This window comes from Canis aureus, chromosome 5 (genome assembly GCF_053574225.1).
Source record: "Canis aureus isolate CA01 chromosome 5, VMU_Caureus_v.1.0, whole genome shotgun sequence".
Taxonomy (NCBI): domain Eukaryota; kingdom Metazoa; phylum Chordata; class Mammalia; order Carnivora; family Canidae; genus Canis; species Canis aureus.
Window position 1 is genome coordinate 73,371,127 of NC_135615.1, and position 19,632 is coordinate 73,390,758.

Below are 19,632 nucleotides of genomic sequence, written 5' to 3' on the forward strand. Positions count from 1 at the left end.
CCTGGCACCTGGTACTCTACCAATCCAGAACTACTTAAAGTTTGAGGCTTTTGGATCACTCATGTAGTATGAATTTGGGCAGTAAATTTGCCTCAAGGTTGCTTTGTGGTACACTTATTGTCTGGATTTCCCCTCTCTCCTGCTGTGTTTCACAACTTGCTCAGCTCAGTGCTGATGCAATCTTTTCATTGGCAAGAAGGGCTTACTTTTGGTTTACCCATACCCAAAGAATATAGCCTTTTGGGGTCCAGTTTAATTGAAGAAGTGTCTTCTTTTAGATTTTTCACCTTGCGTGGACCCTGGGCTTTTCTTCCCCCTCATGTCATAAGGACATCAAAACTGAAGTTCAAGTTTGCCCTCAGTAAACTCCATGCAAAAGCAGTTGCTCAGCTTAACTCTCTAGGAGTTCACATCTTCTATTAGATTTTGACCTTAGTATTTTCATGGCTCTTTGATACTTTTCAGAAGTTGGGTTGTTAAAATTTAGCATTTGTTAATTTGTTTCACACGAAGGTCTAGTCCAAATAACCTAGCCTGCTACATTCTAGGAAATAGATTCATGGTTTCTGTTTTTAATGTAAGACAAATATAATAATAAAAAAGAAATTACATATACTCCTACCTGTCACTTTTTTAAACCTTTGTGCATATTCCTTTCTAGTCTTAGACCACAGGCATACATATTTTTTTAAATTTATTTTTATTAAAAAAAATTTTTTTAAGTAGGCTCCTTTCCCAATGTGGGGCTTGAACTCATGACCCTGAGATCAGGAGTCACATGCTCTACCAACTGAGCCAGGCAGCACCCTGCATACATACTTTTTTATATAGGTTGTACCAATCTGGCATCTTCACAACAGCTAATGTCTATGTTTGTTATTATGGGGGGGGGGCGGGGATAATAAAAGCTAATGGTCAAAATGGTCAAAATTAGGAGGGGAAGAAAAAAACCCAACAATGTGTGAAAGAATGTACTGAAATTGCAACGGTCATCTTCTTTTGTGAATAAACTTACCGAGAGACGAGATCCAGCTCTTGCTCTGGCAATACTCTCCTTTTCCTTTTCAGATACCCTTCTCTGCACAGCCTGAAAATTATTTAAGGCTGCAGAAAAGTCATTCATGAGGCGTTCTTTCTGAAGTTTCTGCTGGCGCTAAAGAAATAAACAAGGACTTGAAATTTCATATTAACCCTGAATAATTTAGTTTTAATTTCCATTAAAAGCAAAATTATTCTCCCTAAAGATTTCTAACCAGGAAAATTACTATAAAATAGACTCTTAAATCAATAAATTTGCTCTTTGCTAACTCAAACCCCTCATTAGTGTCATAGGCCAAGTCTGAATTTTCCTTCTTTCATTCTGACAAACCTGGGAACTGTGTCATTTACTTTGTAAGGTAATCTCAGAGGGAACTGCAATTGAGAATTTTGGTTCCCTGGAGAACCTAAAAGCAGAATAAATAACTTTAGGCTCAGACTGAACCCCAAATAGATCGTTTTATTTAACATAAAACTATTCATCTACCCTGAGCTCATAGCTTCCCTGAAAACTGCAGAATCATTTTCCTTTGTACTGTAGTGAGGTTTAAAGTTTTTCAGAACCTGAATACTATTACAGGCTATCTTTACTAAACTTACTGACTCTATGTCTCAAAAAACACACACTGAGAGCACCTGCTATGTGCTGAGAACACAGAAGTAAAAACTCATCCCTGACCTCAAACAGCTTACCAACTACTTATAGATAAGGGATATAGACACATAAGTTACAAGTCATTATAAATAACTGCTATATCCAATCAGTACTACAGGAGTTCAAAGGCAAATATAATCAGTAAGGACTCAAGTGGTTAAAAAGGCCTCAAGAGAAAGTGGACACTGAAAGAAGAAAAAGATCTGAATAAGCAGATGGAAGGAGTAAGGCAAATCCAAGAAAGAAAACAGTGTGAGCAAAGGCATCGCAATAAAAATTTGAAGAGGATCTATAAGGAGATAGTTTGGCTAGAACCAAAGGTTTTTTCATGAGAATGGCTAAAAGACAGAACTGGAAAGACACAGAAGGGGCTGCCCAGAGCAGACTTTAAATGCCAAGTTAATGAGCTTGGGATTCAACCCCTAAAGAACAAAGAGCAACAAAGATTTCTGAGAAGGAAACATGATGGGTACAAAATGCTAATTTAGAAAAAGTAGTCTGTCATGATGTACAGAACAGGATGGAAGAAAGAAATGTGTCAAAAAGACTATTGCAATATTCTAGGTTAAAGGTTGGGAGGGACACTATCAGTAATGGGAACACAAAGACATGAATTTAAGAAACATTATGACTTAGTGACTGGCTATAGAGCTGCAAGGGGACTAAAGTCAAGAATGACTTAAATATCACACCTGGGAGAATTATGGTAATACTGAAAGCAAATTTAGATGAAGAACTTTTTCCCCCTTTTCTGGGATTTTTTATTTTCACATAAACATAACAATTAGAAGGAAAAATCATCATTCTATAGTCTCACTATTGAAAAACACTATCTTTTTTTTTTTTTTTTTTTTTTTGAGTAGGGTCCTTGTTTAGTGTGGAGCTTGAACTCACAATCTTGAGCTCAAGAGTTGCGTGTTCCACTGACTAAGCCAGCCAGGTGCCCCACAAAAATACTATCTTTAAGTATATCATAAACATTTTCCATGTTATCATACTCTTCACAATTATGGTCTTTGTTACATAATATTCTATCAAGTTGATCTAGTAAATTTTATGTCAACATTCCTTCTAGATTGTTCCCAGTTTTTAACTATCGTAAATAAAACTAATGTGAGTCCCACTATAATTGCTAATGTTAATACAGTGCTTACCATGTACCAGTACGGTTATAAGCACTTTAACATAATAATTCACTTTAATCCACACAACAATCTATAAATTAGGTATTATTATAGTCCCTATTTTTACAGATCAGAAAACCGAGGCACAGAGAAGTTAAGTAATTTGCCTAGGATCACATAGTAAGTGGCAGGGGTGGAATTTAAATACAGGAAATTTGTTTCCAGACTAGTATTTTTCCTTAGGACAAATCTGCAGGAATGGGAATATTAGGTCAAAAGGCACAAACTTTTTTTTTTTAATTTTATTTATTTATTCATGAGAGACGCACACAGAGAGAGAGAGGCAGAGATACAGGCAGAGGGAGAAGCAGACTCCATGCAGGAAGCTCAATGTGGGACTCAATCCAGGACTCAATCTGGGACTGTAGGATTATGCCCTGGGTCAAAAGCAGGCACTAAACTGCTGAGCCACTCAAGCATTCCAAGGCACAGAGTTTTTTATGACAATTAGTATTATCAATCTGCTTAGTTAAGGGGTTTGGATGAGATGGGAGGAATTCAGTACAAGAAAACACATTAAATTTTAGATGAAGGCAGTATATTCAAGAGGAGATTAGAGTAGGAATTGGCAATATGGGCCTAGTCCTTAGAGATTAGCAGTTAGGGCTAGGGCTAGGAAAAGATCTAGGGGTCATGTTCATAAAGGTGGCAGGGAGAGGGGATCCCTGGGTGGCGCAGCGGTTTAGCGCCTGCCTTTGGCCCAGGGCGTGATCCTGGAGACCCAGGATCGAATCCCAAGTCGGGCTCCCGGTGCATGGAGCCTGCTTCTCCCTCTGCCTATGTCTCTGCCTCTCTCTCTCTGTGTGTGTGACTATCATAAATAAATTAATTAATTAATTAAAAAAATAAAAAAATAAAAATAAATAAATAAATAAACAAATAAATAAATAAGTAAGTAAAATAAAGGTGACAGGAAGCTCATAGAAATAGATAAGCCTCCTAAGGGAGAAAGCAAAGACAAAGAAAATGAGAGGGTCAATGGCAGAGCCTTGGGACACACCCACTTCTAGGAAGACCAAGAGTCAGAGGAGGAGGCTGAGACTCCACATACGGAGAGAAAAGGGCTAGCAAGGGATACCAGAGTTGGGAGATACACTGAAAGGGGATCTCGGAATGAAGACAGTTTCAGTAGAAAGGATGGGCTGTTTCAAATGAGACAGAAAAGTGAATAAAACCTCAACCCCTTTGGATTTGGCAACAAGATCATGGATAATAGCACATGAATATAAAAAAAGACTGAAAAGAGAATATATGGATCTGGGTGCCTCAGCAGTTTAGCACCTGCCTTCAGCTCAGGGCATGATCCTGGAGTCCTGGGATCAAGTCCCACATCGGGCTTCCTGCATGGAGCCTGCTTCTGCCTCTGCCTGTGTCTCTGCCTCTCTCTCTCTCTCTGTGTCTCTCATGAATAAATAAAATCTTTTTTTTTTTTAATAAATAAAATCTTAAAAAAAAAAGACAGCAGCAGAAAAAAAAATGGTGGTAAGGCTAAGATTGATCTGATGAAGAAAGAATCAAAAGGGCAAACGATACTCAGCACAACAGAGGAGAGGAATCAAAGAATTATTTGCAGATCTATTTCATAGTCTTAATGATCCAAGATAATGGAAGGGAATGACAGCATGCATGATACAAAAATAACTTCTATTTGATTTTGGAATACATTAAATCCTTCTCTCTCTCTCTCTGATAGCAGATTTAACTTTCTATTTATTTTTGCTTAGGCTACTATTTAATTCTTTTTTTTTTTAATTTTTTTTTTTTATTTATTTATTTTTTTTTTTTATGATAGTCACACACAGAGAGAGAGAGAGAGAGAGAGAGAGGCAGAGACACAGGCAGAGGGAGAAGCAGGCTCCATGCACTGGGAGCCCGACGTGGGATTCGATCCCGGGTCTCCAGGATCGCGCCCTGGGCCAAAGGCAGGCACTAAACCGCTGCGCCACCCAGGGATCCCCGGCTACTATTTAATTCTTAAGTACTTTCAACACTCTGCTTTCATCAAGACCCTTAGATTCATTTTTTATTACTACTAAAACCATCCACAAGTGTGTATTCCTTAAGTGCCCAGCTGAGAGGAGGAAAGGGGTAATTTTTATTGGAGATATTGGATGTCAATGAAAACTGGTCCCTAAGTGAAATATCAGCATGAATAACAACAGCACATATATGGACAGCCAAAGGTGAGTACATTAAGACTACTTTTTATCATAGCTACTTTGTAAGATGACAAAGCATAGAGTCTTGGTTCCTCTCTTTTGTGCAAGGGGGCGCCAAAACTCCAACCACTAAACATGCTTCACTAAACAGCTTGCCAGGTATGGGTTAAACTAGTATTTTCAGACTTTTTTTGATAGAGGCATGCAGTACAAATGTGACATCTTGACCTAGTACCATATATACACAAAGGTATGAAACGAAAGCTTTCTGTCATAATAGTTCCCTTTGTTACATGGTATACATTCTGATATTCCTACTGTTTTTTTAAATGATAATCACAGCACACTAAAATTATTTCATGTTCCAACTAGCCACAACTTGCAGAATGAAAAACAACCCAGACTGGGAAGTTGTAGGCTTTGTCTTTAAAGCCATCCGAGATGGAACATCATCAGAAAAAAACTCAATAATAAAAAGCAAAATGAGTCAAGCACTCCCAGAAACGGTAGAGAAGCTAAAAGAAAAATGAAATCACAGTAGCCTAAGGTAGATGGAGAAGGCTTTTTTTCTGGAAGAGAGAGGATTTGAGATAGACCATGAATGATAAGTAAACCAGGTCAAGCCACAATAAAGGAGGAGGCACACAGACTTCAGGAATGTGTGAAGAAAAGGCCCTTGGCACATCAAGAAAACAATGAACTCCGGTTAAAAATTGTGTGTTTTTAAAGGATTTCAATGACCACTGAATAAAACAACTTGAAAAGAGAAATCTTTTCCTCTGAGCACTTCTTCAATCTGAGACCTATGAATGACTCATGATGGGACATGAAAGTTACTACAAAATACAAAGCAAAAATATTTTATTGTAATTTATAGAAACTGACTACAAAACAAACTAGGATCAAGCCTGCAAACATAAGCTACTGGCCAAACCCCAGAGATGCAAACTTTCTTTACCAGTTAAACTCATTTTATTAATATGTTAGTAAGTTATTATTAACAATAGCAGCAGATACTGAGTACCTACTAAATTCCCGGCACTTTGCAAGATCTGGTGCATGCAATCTTTCTATTGTCACAACAGTCACGTAACTGCATATTACAGATAAGGAAACTGAGCATCACAAAAGGTCTACCTAGCACCAAAGACCAAGTTATTTTTGTTTCACACATTGCCTTCCCATTAAAACAAAGTCCTCTCTCTCTCTCTCTCTCTCTCTCTCTCTCTCTCTCTCTCACACACACACACACACACACACACACCAGAAAATACCAACCTGTTCTGAAGCAGATAAGGGAAGAGGCAAAGACCCTAATTCCTTCAGTAATTCATTTGTTTCCTTGGCGAGCTGATTTGTAGAGTGCTGTAACTGTTGCCTAAGAGAGAAAAGACATGTTTCAGGATATCCCCACTGCTAGAGAGCTGTTACAGTTAGTACCAGCTTGTTCTCAGAGTGCCTCACAGTGCAAGGAATAAAAGGGGTACCTCAAGGAATGGGTTCCCAGAGGCACAGGTTCACAAAAAGAAATTCTAGAAATACTACTCCGTCAAACCCACTTCATGTTACTCAGCAGAAAGAACCTGCCTCAGTGGAAATCTGCTGATTAGGTATTTTAACCTTGGGGAGAAAAGAAATGCCTATTGGCCATTCTGTTAGAAATATAAGAACAACTGCCCCCACATCTAAATCTAATAGTTTGAACACACCGAGGTCTCACAAAACTCATGTAGAATTGCCTGGCAGTTCTGCATAGCTGCTGTCTGTCACAGGCCACTGACTAGAGACAGAATCCAGACACTGGGAGTTGGATGAAATGTGCATTAAAAGCACAGCTTCTACCCTAGAGAACAGCCTCCAAAGATCTACTCCCACATTCTTGCTTAAAGCTGGAGCTTTTTCAGCTTTATTCTTGGTTCCCTATCGTCCTTCATGCTTGACTTTCTGGCTCTTCCCTCCAAAACAAAGAAGCCCTGTACTGTGTAAAAACACGTAAGGAGTATAAGGGGAAGAAAATGAAAGAGGGAAGAATATGCATTATATTCAGTGGGACTGGAAAGTAGTGGAAACACAAAAGAGCCCCTTTTAGTCATGGTTTCCTCCACTCTGTGGCCATTTCTACAAAGGTTTTAAAAAGAGGACAGAGAAACTACTACTTAATCATTATTATTTTTCCACTGCAAAGAGGACTCCCAGATAAAAAAAAAAGGGGGGGGGAGGGGGTAGTCAGAAACAAGAGGGAATCAATCAGGGACCTGTACCTCCCAGAAATTACTAACACATCCAAAGGTTTTTCACATATCCCTGGAAAAAACCCCAAGTAGTAAGTCATTCTCTCACTTCACACTGTCTAGGACAGGAAACAATACCATTCAAGATACTTTAAAGATGAAGAATAGAACTTCTAAAAGCAGAAATGGGGTCAAGAAGTATCTAATAAAAAGAATTATGAGTCCCTACTACCAGTCTACTCTCCTCTCCCTCCGACACCCCTCATGTCATTCTGAATACGTTTCGCTAATATTTACAGTTGGAAATCCCACTAGACTAGATGTTGTCTGCAGATCATCTAGAGTCCTGTGCCAACAAGGAGGCTCATTTAGGCAGAATACAGTTTCATAGTGGTAGGAGTTCCCTTCTCTACTTCCTCAAAGTGTTCTGCTAAATTGCCCATGGGAAGAAAGAATCTGAGCTCAAGGATTTTGAAAGGCAGCAGAGATCACAACCCATGAATATATTTTGTTGCCCCTCTTCTAGATCCAGCTATTACCTCATGGCCTACTGCATGGCCTACTGCCTGTCATTCTGACTACACAGGCTGGAAACCCAAGCTGCCACACAGCAAAGATAGTAGGTGTGTCCTCAAAGGGCCCTCATAGAACGCAACCATGTTAGGAAGCTACTCACAGATTTTCCTGTAGTTTGCTTGAGTCCTGCTTAGTTCCTAGTTGGCTCATCAAATTCTTTATCTGAGCAGCTGGGAAGAGGGGGGGAAAGATTTATTTAAAAGAAAAATACATTTATCATGAGCATCCTAATTCTCAGATCACTAGTCTCTCTGCACATCCTGTATAAGTTCACGCAACTAAGAGAAAGCATGTTATGACCAAAAATTTGATATATATATTCTCTTCTAAAACTAATTACAAGGTTCACCTCTCTGCTATAGATAATTATGCCACCAAGTAGAGGATGGCAGTTTTGTTCATCATTCCCAAAGAACTTCCAAAATTTTCCAGATTTCCCATGGTGCTGGCTTAAAATTTCAACACCTTTGGAAGGGCCTTACTACCAAATATTAACTCATTACAATTAAAATTTAAATTCATAATACACAATAATTTTTCTATAGCAAACGCTTTTGTAAAGACAATGTACATTTGTTATTAATAATAAATTACGATTAAAAATAATAATAAATTACCATTAACTGAGCACCGCCAGGTGCCAGGAGACTTTTCTTTTTAAGATTTTATTTATTTCAGAGAGAGAGTGGGAGAGAGAGCTCACAAACATGACCAGGAGGAGGGGGAGAGTAAGAAGCAGACTCTGCTGAGCAGAGAGCCCAATATGGGGCTTGATTCCAGGACCCCAGGATCAAGACCTGAGCCAAAAGCAGATGCTTAACTGACTGAATCACCCAGGTGCCCCTGTCAGGAACTTCTATATTAGGAGCTTTAATACATTATTTTATTAATTTTCACAGCAACAGTCTGAAGTAAGTATATCTTCATTTTGCAGATGAAGAAATACATTTAAATAAGTTCTATAAGTTAAATTTACATAAGTTAATTATGTAAGGGTACACAATAAGTAACAGGGCAAAAAATTCAATCCCAGATACACTGAACTCCATGTTCTTTTAACTATGTTGTCTACAAATACATGGTTTCATTCAGATAACATTCTCTGTCTTTTCCTAGATACTTTGCTAAGACTGGAAATGGTCATGTTTCAATTCTAGATGTTTAGGCCTCCAGCCCTGGACTAGGAAAGCAGAGGTCCAGAGGAACTGATCATCTATCAATAAGGGGAAACACTCTTAACACCAGCCTGCCTGGGAATATAAAAAGTCCTGTACCTCACTAATCTGTGCACCACAAATAGACCATTGATTTCTTTTTTTTTTTTTTTTTTCTTAGTCTAAATATTTTTGGGCTTTCTGGGCTTTTTTAAAAGTGTAGTTAACTTTTTGATTTCTTTTGTGTCCTGCTTTCTGTTCTTTTTCTGGTTGGCAGAACGATGAAGGAGCTAGATTCATTCATTCATTCATTCATTTATAGAGGTTGGAATTTTGTTGTATTTTTTTGTTGATCTTTGCTTTTTTTAAAAAAATGTATTTATTTGAGAGAGAGAGAGAGAGAGAGAGAGAGAACATGTGCATATGGGGGTGGGGGGCAGAGGGAGAGAGAATTCCAAGCAGACTCTGGGAGGAATGTGAAGAGCCCGGAGTCTGACATGGGGTTTGATGCAGAGCTTGATCTCATGAGTCTGAGATCACGACCTGAGCTGAAACCAAGTCAGATGTGCATCTGACTGTGCCACTCAGGTACCCCTGCTTGCTTGCTTTTTTTTTTTTCTTAATATTTTTTTAAAGATTTTATTTATTTATTCATAGAGACACAGCTAGAGAGAGAGAGAGGCAGAGACACAGGCAGAGGGAGAAGCAGGCACCATGCAGGGAGCCTGATGTGGGACTCCATCCCTGGTCTCCAGAATCACGCCCTGGGCTGCAGGCAGCGCCAAACCGCTGCGCCACCGGGGGCTGCCCTTGCTTGCTTTTTAAGACCATTCACTATCTTCTATTCCAAGTTGCTAGAATACAGAAAATAATAATAGAATACTCCTTGCCCAGAGGAAACAGGATATTCTTCAAGTTTCACCAGAACTTCAAGAGATAACACAATAGGTATATGACTCCTCCAGCCAAAACACAGTCTCCTTGGAAAGGGTCAAATTTCACTTGTGAGATCAGACTGCCAAATGACTGGCTTACTGGGAGATGAGGAGGAAACTGATGGATATTATGTAACATCATGTGTATATGTTAAGGAAACAACATACATACAATGCTTCCTTATCTAGTAAAAATAAACTTTTACTTTTTAGAAATTTGAACTTTAAAAATTAGTAGTTCTTTATGATAGGATATTCTTTAAAATAACAAAATTTGAGGTTCAATCATAATCTTGTTCCTAATTTGGTCACCAAGAGTAGTAAAACAGTGGGCATCATTTAAGAGTCCAACTCTTAATTTTGGCTCAGGTCATGATCTTATTTAAGGTCCTGAGATGGAATCCCACAATGGGCTCTGAACTTAGCGAGAAGTCTGCTTCTATCTCCCTCTCCTTCTGTCCCTCCCCACACTCATGCTCGCTCGCTCTCTCTCTCGCTCTCTAAAATACATAAATCTTTTAAAAAAAGAGAGTAGTAAAAAGACAAGCTGAAGTTTATTAAGTACCAGTTACCTTACCAAAACACTCACAAGCTAACAGTTTCTAAGTCTGATAAACGATTAAGCAAAATATAATTGAATGCTAGGTGACTCTACCAAGAATAAATTGAACAACCTAATCCTTAGAAATATATACAAGTTATTTCTCTTTAGCCAAAATTACTGCATCATGGGTGTTACAAAGCAAAAATTCCAAAGTCAAAAATATATAAACTTGTAGCACCTCAAATTATGGTTTTATCTTATTTTGAGACCATTCTTTGTTTTGTTTTATAATGGAAATAGTGTTCAAGTGACTAAAATTTTGCCTTTTTACCCATTTTCCTAAAATATATCAGTTATTTTTATTAAGTGAGGGTTACTTTTAGCTTCATGGTTCTGCAGAAATATGTATGCCTTATAATGAATGCATTTTGCTAAGACAGCATTCTATAAGATATAAATAACAATTTTTCATCACTAACATGTGGGATTTCCCCTCTTATCTCAAATTGGAATCAGAATACCACTAGAGCTATCAACTGGCTAGCCATACAAATAATTTATTAGAGGGCAGACATTAGCATTAATTGAGCATTTATTACATGAGAGACACTGGGCTAGGAACTTGACATGATATAATAAAAAATGTAGGGATCCCTGGGTGGCGCAGCAGTTTGGCGCCTGCCTTTGGCCCAGGGCGCGATCCTGGAGACCCGGGATCGAATCCCACGTCAGGCTCCCGGTGCATGGAGCCTGCTTCTCTCTCTGCCTGTGTCTCTGCCTCTCTCTCTCTCTCTGTGTGTGACTATCATAAATAAATAACAAATTTTTAAAAATGTATTTGGTCTTTGTCCCCAGTTCCTGGCAAAAAGCACCTAAAACCCTTGGAATTTTGTGTACAATAAGAGTGTCTTTTGTTATTCATAGAGACTTCCTTTTTATTTTAATTTTTTATTTATTTATGATAGTCACAGAGAGAGAGAGAGAGGCAGAGACATAGGCAGAGGGAGAAGCAGGCTCCATGCACCAGGAGCCCGATGTGGGATTCGATCCCGGGTCTCCAGAATCGCGCCCTGGGCCAAAGGCAGGCGCCAAACCGCTGCGCCACCCAGGGATCCCCGAGACTTCCTTTTTAAAAAAAGATTTACAAAAAAAAAAAAAAAAGATTTACTTACATATTTGAGAGAGACAGCGTGCACATGCACAAGTGACAGGGAGGGGCAGAGGGAGAGGGAACACGAGAATCCTCAAGCAGACTACCCCCTGAGGAGGGAGTCCCATGCAGGGCTAGAACCCAGGGTCCTGAGCTCATGACCTGAACCAAAGCTAAGAGTCGACTGCTTAACAGACTGAGCTACTGAGGTGCCCCATAAGGAGCCACTTCTGAGCACAAGGAGTTTATGCTCCTAGGGTGAGTTAGAGCTAGATAGCCTTAAGTTGGGTGGGGCTAGTCATCAGAACTACCAAGTGATTACAATGGAACTTTCAGCCCCACACACTGATTTCAGAGAAATGGTGGTGGGGGTGGAGAATGATAGGCACTGCAGATTTAGATTAAGCACTATAAAAACTCTTGAACTACATCTGATGAGCTTTTTGGGTTGGTCAACAGGCAAAGATACAGAGAGGTTGTTGGAGGGTACCTGAGCCCCAGGCATCCCTAAATAAGCACTGTTATCTCAATATTATAGATGGGCGCACTGAGGCTCATGAATGTTACAGAACTCATTCTATCATTCATTCATTCAGAGTACCTACTCTACATTGTCCTGTGCTGTAGAAGACAACTGCTCTTTAAAAGGTAACATTTGGGCACCCCTGGTGGCGCAGCGGTTTAGCGCCGCCTGCAGCCCGGGGTCTGATCCTGGAGACCCAGGATCGAGTCCCGCGTCGGGCTCCCTGCATGGAGCCTGCTTCTCCCTCTGCCTGTGTCTCTGCCTCTCAGTTTCTCTCTCTCTCTGAATAAATAAAATTTAAAAAAAAATAAAAAAATAAAAAAATAAATAAAAGGTAACATTTTAGGGCACGTGGGTGGCTCAGTGGTTGAGCATCTGCCTTTGGCTCAGGTCATGACCCAGGGTCCTGGGATCGAGTCCCACATCAGGTTCCCCGCAGGGAGCCTGCTTCTCCCTCAGCCTGTGTCTCTGCCTCTGTGTGTGTGTCTCTCACGAATAAATAAATAAAATCTTAAAAAAAAAAAAGCTAACATTTTAAAGAAAAGAGATAGACAATAAACATATATCTGGTGGTGATAAGTACTATAAAGAAAAATAAATTCAGGTAAGGGCTGGAAAACCAGGGTGGGCAGATGGTACTAGCTTACATAATGTGGTTAGAGAAAACCTCTCTGAGAATGTAACACAGAGAAGAGATCTAAAGGAAGTGAAAGATCAAGCCATACAAATAAATGGCGGAGAAGCTTTCTAACAGAGTAGGAAGTCAAAGTCCCAAGAGAGAGTTCTTCTTCTGAAGGAGGAACAGTGAGGAGGCCACTGTGCCTACGGTAGAGCAAGCAAGAGAGGGGTAAGAGAAGTGGCTGAAGAGGCAGAGAGGCCAGATTATAATAGGGCCTTCTAAGCTAGAGAAATTGTAATGAAATAAGAAGCCACAAAGTGTCGTAATAACCAGAACTCAACCCCAGGTCAAATTCCAATGGCTATATTCTTTGTGCCACGTTATGTTTTCTCAAAAGGCTGACACTTTAAGGAAATAGAATGTAGTGACACAGGGCAGGCCTCAATTCCAGTGTTCCACTTAGCCCCACCCTGCTTATCTGTTACCTCCCTAACTTAATAGCTCTCTGTCTGCCCTGGGGTAGTCTGACGTCCTTGCTCTAACCTACTCTCTTCCCCAACTCCCTCCTACCTTTGGGAACATTCCTGTGTACTTACCAGAGTCCAGCAGAGTGCCAGGCAACCAATAGGTACATAAATCACTTGTTGGTTGAACTAACCTTCCTTTTATTTAATGACATTTTCTTTAAAGCAGAAATATGAATGAACATGTGCTAAGAATAATGACACCTGACTTCTAAGCCACACTTGACCACTAACTAGATGCATGGTACCAAGCAAGTCATTTCATATTGTTGGGTCTCTTTTCACCAATTACATATGATATTCCGGTTTAACTAATATAAACTGAGTACTTACTATTTTTATACTTAGTATTTGTGGGATTCAGGTTTTTTTCCTCATTAAATCTTTATATGAGGAATAAACGTTCTCCCATAACTGCTCAATGCTAAAATTTAACAATAAATAAGCTCTAGTACCAGAATGATGCTATGCAACCAAGGAATGTTTTTTGCAAACCACAGTTTGGCTTAGAGAGGTTCCACCTGTGTACAAATGGGACTGGACAGAGTATGTGCCTCAGGAGGGCCTGGACCACATTCTACTCATTTTTGAATTTGTATAACAACACACACACCCCTCCAAAAAATAGTTAGTTGAATATACGAAGACACATTAAGGTAGATCTTACAAAAAGTTCAAGGAAACAGATCTCATCTTATTGACTGTCTTTATAAAGAACTCTCCTTAGAAACTCTAGAGATATGTCAAAGTATCAAGGTATTAATCATCTATGAAAATTTATTAAATACCCAGAGTGCCTGGCTGGCTCAGTTGAAAGAGCATGTGACTCTTGATCTCAGTGTTATTTCGGGCCTCACACTGGGTGTAGAGATTACTAAAAAATAAAATAAAATAAACTTAAAAAAAAAAGTTTATTAAATACCCCGGAGAACAATGGAGATTTTATAGAACATGGAAAAAATCTATTAAAAATCAGCTATTCTTGGGGCACCTGGGTGGCTCAGTCAGTTGAGCATCTGGCTTCGGCTCAGGTCATGATCCTAGGGTCCTGGGATCGAGTCCCACTTCAGGCAGCTGCTCTGCACAGAGCTTGCTTCTCCCTCTCCCTCTGCCTCCCACTCCCTGCTTGTGCTCAGATAGATAGATCTTTTTTTTAAAATAATCAGCTATTCTTTGTGTTTTCTCAGCTGAGAATTTTTTTCATCTAGACTTTTCTGACTTTGTTGAGGTTACCTGAATGTGTTGGGGGGGGTAGTTACAGAAGTGTGGGGGAACGGGATTTATAGGGTCATTTGCTAGCTAAACACCAGAATTAATCGAAGCCTCCATCAACTTTTTCTAAATTTCTGAATATTAAGATATTTTCCTAAAAGTTTCCAGCAAGATTCAAGTATAAGATACTCCAAAACTCAAATCATAAGAATAGTAGCATCTTACTTTACTGGAATCCAAAGAAACAGAACTTTTTGTATACTTCCCTCCATAACCACCACTACCAGGGATTTATTCAAAAATAATGATTCGAGGGATCCCTGGGTGGCGCAGCGGTTTGGCGCCTGCCTTTGGTCCAGGGTGCGATCCTGGAGACCCGGGATCGAATCCCACGTCAGGCTCCCGGTGCATGGAGCCTGCTTCTCCCTCTGCCTGTGTCTCTGCCCCTCTCTCTCTCTCTCTCTCTCTGTGACTATCATAAATAAAATAAAAATTAAAAAAAAAATAATGACTCGATGACCCATCTATTTTATATCTAAGAATTGTATCTCTTAGTAAACCTAAAACACAGAAAGGAACAGAATGTTCCCATACACAGTTATTTTCACTGGAGTGTACTTACAATGAAGTGAAGTGATACTTTTTGGAAAGATTTTTACAAAAATGGGTTGAATCTAAGAGTTTTGCGGTCAACTTGATTAATGAGAAAACTCTTCTTTTCTTTTTTTTTAAATTTTTATTTATTTATTCATGAGAGACAGAGAGAGAGCGAGAGAGAAGCAGAGACACAGGCAGAGGGAGAAGCAGGCTCCATGCATGCAAGGAGTCTGATATGGGATTTGATCCTGGGACTCCAGGATGATGCCCTGGGCCAAAGGCAGGCGCTAAACGCCAAACCACCCAGGGATCCCAAAAACTCCTTTTCTAATAAGCATTCTAGTAAATAAAATCTTTCCCTTATATTGACTTATTACAACATTTTGGATGAAAATAATAGTCTCTGAAATGCTATATATCCTGGAAATCAGATGACTAGGCCAAACATAAAGACAAGTCCTTAAATTCTGTGTAAGCAGGTAGCCCGGGTGGCTCGGCGGTTTAGCACCACCTTCAGCCCACGGCGTGATCCTGGAGACCCGGGATCGAGTCCCACGTCGGGCTCCCTGCATGGAGTGTGCTTCTCCCTCTGCCTGTCTCTCTCTCTCTCTCTCTGTCTCCCTGCGTGTGTGTCTCTAATAAATAAGTAAAATCTTAAAAAAAAAAAAAAATTCTGTGTAAGCAATTTTGTTATTTTTAAAACTAGGCTTCAATTTCTATCATTGACCTCCTATTTTTAAAAGCATGTCTTGGCTAAAACTTTTATGAAGACTACAAAACAAATCAATTTATTGTACATTACAGCTGATATCCACATTATCAACTACTCAAAATTGAACACTCTGTGTGCTTTTAGCTGATATCAGCTTTAAGAAGAATCTGAATCCCTAAATAAACTTTTTAAAGCGTTTATTTATTTATTTACTTTCTTACTTATTTACTTGGAGGGGGGCAGAGGGAGAGAATATCAAGTAGACTCTGCACTGAGCATGGAGCCTGATGCAGAGCTCAGTCTCACAACCCTAACATTATCACCTTGAGACCATGACCTGAGTGGAAATCAAGAGTTGGATGCTTAGCCAACTGAGCCACCCAGGCACCCCTGAATTTCCAAATGAACCTTAATCCAAATAAAGTCTAGTCATATCAAAGCAATTATCATCATAGCATATTAAAAATAAATAAATAAATTCAAAGAAAAAAACATTATTTATACCAAATGGGAAAATGATAGCCTATGTGGTGATTATGTCAACGAAGTCATCCCAGTGTTCTACTCTGAAAATCAGGTTTATATTGTTTTCATATAGCTACAATGAAAATTACTTGACTTTAAAAAAGTAGCCACTATATTATAAGGTCTAAACTAAACTGAACATGAGTGCTAAATATCAAAAGTACAATCTTCCATTTACCCTACCAGAGACAGAACATGTAATGGTTAAGAACATACTCTGAATTAAGACTGCCTGTGTGTTATTCCTGGTTCCACTACTTCTTAGCTTTATGATTTTTTTTTTTTTAAAGTAAGCTCTATGCCCAATGTGGGGCTTGAACTCACAACGCCAAGATCATGTGTTACATGCTCCACTGACTAAGCCAGCTGGGCACCCCAACTTAGCTTTCTGATCTTGAGCAAAAGGCTTCATTTCTCTGTGCCTCAGTTTCCTCACCTAAAAAAATGGGAATAGCAAGAAAACTCTCATACAGTTTTTGAACTGATAAAATGAGATAATATGGAGCTAAGTTTAGAACAGTGTCTGGCATATAAAAGAACTCAATTAAGGATAGCTAGAATTATCAAACTCAAGACCAAGAACAATATACTCAGCAATGATAATATCAATTAAGTACATATTGAATGCCAACTACATATCCATTGCTGTGCCAGGTGCTGGAGCTAAAGAGAACTATACAATGCATGCTATCTCTATCCCTAGAAAACTAAAAGTAATCTCTCTAGTTACAATGACAAGGTCAAAAAAAATTAATGAATACTGAATAAAAGTGCTAAACTGTGAGTTAAAGTGCTTACAAATTCAAAGAAAAAACAACAAAAGGATAACCAACATTTCTTAAACATTTACTATGTTGCGGGCACTGTTTTAAGCACTTTACATAATTATCTCATTTAATTCTATACAACTCTATAAAGTAGGTATCATTAAAAAAAAATTTTTTTTAAATTTATTTATGATAGTCACACAGAGAGAGAGAGAGAGAGGCAGAGACATAGGCAGAGGGAGAAGCAGGCTCCATGCACCGGGAGCCCAACATGGGATTCGATCCCGGGTCTCCAGGATCATGCCCTGGGCCAAAGGCAGGCGCTAAACCACTGCGCCACCCAGGGATCCCCAAGTAGGTATCATTTTTAACTGAACTTTACAGATGAGGAAATTGAAAAATATAGAAGTAAAGCAGTATGCTTACACAGGTAGTAAGAAGCAGACTAAGATTCAAACCCAGACAGTCTGACTCCCGAGCCTGCTCACCTAATCACTAAACCATAGTGGGGTCAGAGACTCAGTATCACCAGTTACTGAATGTCTCCTATACGCTAGTCACTCTACTTTCAAACATCCCATTTTAACAATTCTGTTCATGGAACACCTGGGTGGCTCAGATGGTTTGGTGGCCAACTCTTGATTTTGGCTTAGGTCATGATCTTGGGGTCCTGGCACCGAGCTCCAAGTCAGGCTCCACACTCAGCTAAGGTCTACTTGGAATTCTCTCCCCCTCACCATCGTCCCACAACACATTTGTGCTCTCTGGCTCTCTCTCAAATACATAAATAAATCTAAAAAAAAATTCTATTCATTTTACAGATAGAGTTACAGACAAAAAGGGGAAATAACCTGCCCAAGGTTAACAGTGCATAGAGGGGCAAGAACTCAGTCACAGAACTACTGACCCTAAAGCCCATCTCTTTCTGACTTCACTTTCTTTCAAAAGCTAAGATATACAGAATTACAAGACACAGGATTTAAGCACAACTCAGAGGATTTGTAAATTTAGATAGCTAGTGAGTTAGGTAAAGATATTAATGAAAGGAGGAACAGAATGAGCAAAAACTTGGGAGGAAAAACCAGTGTTTAAGGATGTTAAGAAAAACAGTCTGCTTACAATGAAGGGTGAAGAGAAGTAGACAATACAGCTAATCTGGGTTAAGATGACAGAGAGTAAGGGGTGCCTAGCTGGCTCAGGTAGTAGAGTGTACCTTTGGTCTCAGGGTTGTATGTTTGAGCCCCATGTTGGGCATAGAGAGATCTTAAAATTATAATATTTTTTTGAAAAAAATGACAGAGAGTGAAAACAAGGTAGAAAGTTACAATCTGATGCAACAGCCGAGAGAGAGCCACTGCAGGCTCTTGAGAAGGTGAATGGTATAATCAAAACATACCACTGATACTATTAGACATACCACTGATACTATTATCAGGATGAACAAGAGTGGAAACAGAGACACAGAGAGTATGCTGCTGTGATACAGATGTTGAGATCATGAAGATTTAAGAGACGGCAAAGAAATTAAATGCAAATGGCAAATCTGAAAATAACCTTTGAAAGAACAATGCATGGGATTTCCTGATAATTGGCTTTACAAATTCAACTGTCTTTCATTTTTTTAGTTTAAAAAACCATAGCAATAAATAAGTAAAATTAAAGAACAGAAATGCAGGGCAGCCCGGGTGGCTCAGTGGTTTAGTGCCGCCTTCAGCCCAGGGTGTGATCCTGGAAACCTGGGATCGAGTCCCATGTCGGGCTCCCTGCATGGAGCCTGTTTCTCCCTCTGCCTGTGTCTGTGCCTTCCTCTCTCTCTCTCTTTCTCTCTCTGTCTCTCATGAATAAATAAATAAAATCTTAAAAAAAAAAAAGAAAGAAAGAACAGAAATGCCGTTCTTTAATCTCTTCAGAGATAACTTGGAGGCTATTAGATTTTTTCCTATATCTGACACAGCAATACTTGCCAGACCCTCCATTCCATAATAGGCAGTCAAGTATATTTCTTCTGTACCCTACACATACTGATAACAACCCTTTCTGTACCAGGCAGTCAACCTTCGCTGTATCTATAACAACCCACGTGGTTCCCTGCCATATTTCAGCTGATATGCTTGGCAATTCCAAACCCACATCTGTGGCTGAACAGCAGATAAAAAAAACAATTATTCTCTCAAATTTTCAATGGGTACAGTCCTTGCAGGACTATGTGGACATGGGTATATGTCTGTGAGCTCACGTGCAGAGTGTATACTTAGTATGCCTGTCACATCTTGGAGAAGATTTTGGGGAAAGTCACTAACCTATGGTAACAGGGTAGAAAGAGGGTTACCCTGCAAATTTAAATCCCCAATTCCTCATCAAACAACCCTAAGAGAAGAATTCCAACTGACACTACCTAGGGTCACAAGATGTGGTAGGTACCACACAGTACAAGAACGAGGCAGGAAGACTTCAAAGATGGGAGAAAAACCTCATTTATTCAAATGTACTATTTATTAAGCATTAAGATTCTAAATGATATGATCCC

The 19,632-nt window shown here is 39.3% G+C and overlaps 1 protein-coding gene across 1 annotated transcript in view; it reads right to left on the bottom strand.

Annotated features, from left to right (window-relative positions):
• The window catches only part of STX12 (syntaxin 12), a 37,726-nt gene that overhangs the window by 13,947 nt on the left and 4,147 nt on the right, over window positions 1-19,632 (bottom strand). Inside the window, exons 2-4 of the mRNA XM_077898903.1 lie at window positions 7,944-8,013; window positions 6,315-6,414; window positions 1,016-1,153 (exon numbers count right to left, since the gene is read on the bottom strand). Of these exons, the coding sequence (XP_077755029.1) occupies window positions 1,016-1,153; window positions 6,315-6,414; window positions 7,944-8,013 (308 nt within the window). The remainder of the gene's footprint in view (window positions 1-1,015; window positions 1,154-6,314; window positions 6,415-7,943; window positions 8,014-19,632) is intronic.